General features: G+C 40.1%; 1 protein-coding gene across 1 annotated transcript in view; it reads right to left on the minus strand.

Annotated features, from left to right (window-relative positions):
* Window positions 1-4,554, minus strand: part of TLR3 (toll like receptor 3) — a 10,724-nt gene extending 6,170 nt beyond the window's left edge. The window contains exons 1-2 of the mRNA XM_003792768.3: window positions 4,105-4,554; window positions 824-1,015 (exon numbers count right to left, since the gene is read on the minus strand). Coding sequence (XP_003792816.1) covers window positions 824-1,015; window positions 4,105-4,548 — 636 coding nt within the window. The 5' untranslated portion in view covers window positions 4,549-4,554. The remainder of the gene's footprint in view (window positions 1-823; window positions 1,016-4,104) is intronic.
* Window positions 4,555-4,997: the final 443 nt, after the last annotated feature.

A 4,997-nucleotide genomic window follows, 5' to 3' on the forward strand; every position in this document is an offset into this window, starting at 1 on the left:
AGCTCACAGCAACCTCAAACTCCTGGGCTCAAGCCATCCTCCTGCCTCAGCCTCCTGAGTAGCTGGGACTACAGGCACTCATCACAATGCCCAGCTAGTTTTTCTATTTTTAGTAGAGATGGGGTTTTGCTCTTGCTCAGGCTGATCTCAAACTTCTGAGCTCAAGCAATCCACCCACCTCAGCTTCCCAGAGTGCTGGGATTATAGGCGTGAGCCACCGTACCAGACCCACAGGCAGGTTTTTAGAATAACACAGTGCTATTTATCATTTGTTGTGCCCTTACTATTTGCCAGAAAGTACTAAATCCTTCACCATACTGTTCTATGAAGTAGTATTATTACTTTGCCAATTTGAAAATGAAAGGCGGGGGACTGGATTAGAGAGAACTTGAATAACTTATCCGACTACACAAATGTTAAAAGATAAAGCCCAGAGAGGGAGCGAGCTAACCCAACTCTTAACCCTGCACTCCCGACTATCATACTACTTTAATTCTTCTGAAGATTTTGTGAAATAGGCTGCTATTATTTCCATTTTACAAGAGGGGAACCAAGACTCAGGGAGGTTCCCCAAGGTCAGAGAGCTGGATGTAAAGCCAGGGATGATGGACAGCAGGTCCTGCCTCCTGACATCTCCGGACAGCTGCCCAAACTCTCCCGAGAGGATAACACCAATGGCCCTGAGCAGTAGATAGGAAGAATTTGTAGATGTGACAAAGGCTAACGGTCCTGAATCTGAGGAGCTTTAAATTCCGATTTGTGCAAGAGTTAGGAACTACCAATGCTTAAAGGTTAACGCAAAATGATTTTACCTCTCTCTTACCTCTTTAATTTGATTTGATGACAACTCTAATTTTTTTAAAGATGAATTGGCAAGGAAATCAAGCTCTTCACTTCTCAGGACATGAATTTTATTGCTGGATAATAAAAGCTCTTGGAGATTTTCCAGTTGTACCTGGGTTCCTAATTTTGTAGATGATAAACCATTGTGAGATAGATCTAATTTGATTAAATTCTGAGAGGAAAAAAAAGATGTGAATGTTAGAGTCTCACTGTCGGAAACGGTTCCTTCATAAGTATAGGTGAATCTTAGAAATAGCTCGACAGTAAATGTCACCTCTTTCTTATTTTCTAAAAAGCTAACAACAGGAGTGATAAATAACCTTTGCTGTGAAGGTTAAAACCTTCTAAAAACACCACTATTAAGGCCAGACAGTGGTTTGTGCCTGTAATCCCAGCACTCTGGGAAGCAGAAGCAGTTAGATTGCTTGAGCTCAGGAGTTGGCACCAGACTGAGCAAGAGTAACATCCCATCTTTACTATAGAAAAAAACTAGCTGAGCTTTGTGGCAGACACCTACAGTCCCAGCTACTCAGGAGGCTGAGGCAGGAGAATCGCTTGAACCCAGGAGTTTAAGGTTGCTGTGAGCTATGATGATACCCTGACACTCTACCCAGGGTGACAGAGTGAGACTTGGTCTCAAAAAAATAAAAAATCCCTGTTGCAAGGATTTAGTTTCTTACTTCAAGCATCACTTTATTTCTCTCACCAAAATAAAAAGGATTTAAGCTTATTTGTTTATAATATAAGGAATATTCATAATTTAATTGCTTATTTATAATTTAGTGTTGCTTATCAAACAGACTGTCATGCATTAGCCCTGAAAACAAATAAGAGAAAAAAGTAGGAAAAAAGATTCCTGAAAAAGAAATGTCATAGATGCCAAATTCTATAAATCTAATAATTCTATAAATTCTATAAATCTTTAGGATTTATGAAATCCTAAAGAGATTTTTTTTTCCTTTGAAACAGAGTCTCATTATCAGTAGAGTGCTATGGCATCACAGATCGCAGCAACCTCATACTCTTGGGCTTAAATGATTCTCTTGCCTCAGCCTCCCAAGTAGCTGGGACTACAGGTGCCCACCACAACACCCAGCTATTTTTTGTTGCAGTTGTCATTGTTGTTTAGCAGGCCCAGGCTGGGTTCGAACCCGCCAACCCCTGTGCATGTGGACAGAGCCCTAACCACTGAGCTACAAGGCACCAAACCCTATAGAGATTTTCATATTGACAAAGATTCGTAGTTACATAATTTTGAATCATGACTAGTAAAGAATATCAATTTTTCTTTTGTTAGCACAATTGTTATCTGGGGGATACTTTATCACCCTATGTCACTTTTGAACACAGAAATTTCAAACTTAGGTAGGGAAGAGCTGGTTATCTGTTAGAGCAAAATCTAATGCAATCTCTGTTAAAGAGAACCAGACTTTTATTTATGTTTCAAAAATAAAGATAATGTTTTGCCAATGACCTCTCTAATCAGATTTTAATGTCTCTGTATCCAAAGGCATTTTATCCACATCAGGCACAAGAAAGGATTTAAATAACTGGTGAGCAAATTTAATGTTTCATGGTATATTAATTAATTAATTCCTGAGATAGCATCTCACTCTGTCACCTGGGTAGAGTGCGGTTTCACAGCTCACAGCAACTTCATAGTCCTGGGCTGAAGCAATCTTTTTGCCTCAGCTACCTGAGTAGCTGAGACTACAGGCCCCTGCCACCACCCCCAGCTAGATTTGTTATCTTTCCTTCTCTTTCCTTCTTTCTTTCCTCCCTTCCTCCCTTCCTTTCTTGACAGAGTCTCACTCCATCAGCCAGGTTAGAGATCTGTGGCATCATAGCTCATGGCAAATTCACACTCCAGGGCTGAAGTGATCCTCCTGCCTCAGCCTCCCAAGTAGCTGATTCTACAGGCACCCGCCACCACGCCTGGCTAGCTTTTTCTATGTTTAGTAGAGATGGGGTCTCGCTCTTGCTCAGGCTGGTCTGGGACTCCTGGTCTCCAGGGATCCTCCCTCCTTGTCCTCCCAGAGTGGTGGGATCACAGTCACAACATATTTAAATCTGTACATTTTTCTCTGCATTGAGGAGAAGGAATGTTCACATTTTCATAAGGCCACAAAATGAAGATGACAAAGACACTTGAAAATCACTTTGATTTAAGAAAAGGACTTAATAATCGCTTCAAATTTCCAGACAATAACTTGCATTTTCCTGATCTTCTGCAGCACTGCAGAATGAGTGTAGTTAACTGTGCATTTTCAAATATTTTGAATTTTCAAATATTTTGAATATTCACAACATAAAGGAATGATACAATTTGAAAAGATAGATACCCTCAAACATTAGAGAGTGTCTAATAGTGTATTAGATACACTAATTACCCTGATTTGATGATTACACAAGTGTAGATACATATTCAATTATCACTCTTTCTCCCATAAACATCTAAAAATTATTATATGTCCACTAAAAATAAAGGTAAAAAATTTTTTAAAAAATTCAAGCCAAGTGCCGAAAAAGAAAAAGGTAGCAGTTACTAGAAAAGTAATACTTTGAGGAGTTTTTGTTTTTGTTATTGTCGTTGTTATCATTGGGGACAGAGTCTCACTCTGTCCCTGGGTAGAGTGCCTTGGCATAATGGCTCACAGCAAACTCAAACTGTGGGCTCAAGCGATCCTCCTGCCTCAGCCTTCAGAGTAGCTGGGACTACAGGTGTCCACCACAATATCGGCTACTTTTTCTATTTTTAGAAGAGATGGGGTCTCGCTCTTGCTCAGGCTGGTCTTGAACTCCTGAGCTGAAGCCATCCACCCATCTGGGCCTCCCATAGAGCTGGAATAACAGGCATGAGTCACTGCACCCCAGGAGGAGATTTCTTAAATTGAGAGTAGGTAAATTGTAGTCAATTGTAGTATCAGTTTGTTAACTTCATTAAGTCAGAATTTGGACTCAACAATTTTTTCCATTACTTCACGTACTAAATCAGCAGCACTGAAAGTTTATTTTCTGTGTTCTTAAGGGGCATTCTGACTCTGATCCTGACTTATACCTCTGAGTCTAAGTTCCTAAACTATATTCTTCCTTTTGGAAACATTTTCAATCCTAATGACAGTATCCGTGTATGGGTCTCCACACCCTCAACTGGGGTATATTAGATTTCTTCCTCTTACCTTGTTATTAGACACTAAGTCTAAGGATGGAGAAATGACTAAAAAACTCAGTCTCAGACAATAGTGAACGTTTTCACCTTACCTTCTGGTTTTTAAAGGGGTTATTTTGAATTTTCTGAATCGAGTTGGACCTGAGGTAGAGCTCGGTCAAATTCTTGCAGTACATGAAGGTTTTATCAGAAAGACGAGATAACTCATTGTGCTGGAGGTTCAAAACTTTCAGCAAAGGGAGTTTTTGGCACAATTCTGGCTCCAGGTTTGAGATGGTGTTAAATCCCCCATCCAAGATAGTGAGCTGACTATATCTTGTAAAATTGGCAGAGGGTAATCTTCGGAGTTGATTATGGGTAAGATTCAGCACGGTTATGTTGGTGGGGAGGTCATCAGGAACTTGAGTCAACTTGAGGTGACTGCAGTCAGCTACTTCGTGTCTAACAGTGCATTTGTTGGTAGAGGATGAACACAGAATCCCAAAGGTCAGAAGTCCCCCAAAGGAGTAGATATAATAAGGCAAAGCCCGTCTCATGATTGTGCTGGACAAAGGAAATACAAAAAGAATAGATAACGTTAATAACACAGGCTTTCTTACGGGTGTGAGTTGGTATAATCCAACCAAAAGGAGACTGTGTATGAGATTTTTTACTCATTCTTTTCTGCTATACAAGTATATATTTCTCAAGGAATACCTCAAATGGAAAAAATTCAAACAGCACAGAAAAGTAAAAGATGAAATTTACAAACTTCCTCCCCATCCTTCACCTCCTTCCAACTTATAATGTTCCAACTGATGTATCCTATCCACCATAAAGGCTGCCATAACTGTGTTCTTGATTGAAACTATCTCAAGGTCTGCAAGAAGGGACATTCCTTTGAAGACCCTCCAGAGAGATTAGAAAAACTAATCTAGTGGGAGGCAGGCACTCAACACAGAGCATGCTGTGGTCAGGAATTTCCTAGAAGAGACCTGAGTAAATC

Source organism: Otolemur garnettii, unplaced genomic scaffold (genome assembly GCF_000181295.1).
Source record: "Otolemur garnettii isolate 467f Iridium unplaced genomic scaffold, OtoGar3 scaffold00061, whole genome shotgun sequence".
Lineage (NCBI taxonomy): Eukaryota > Metazoa > Chordata > Mammalia > Primates > Galagidae > Otolemur > Otolemur garnettii.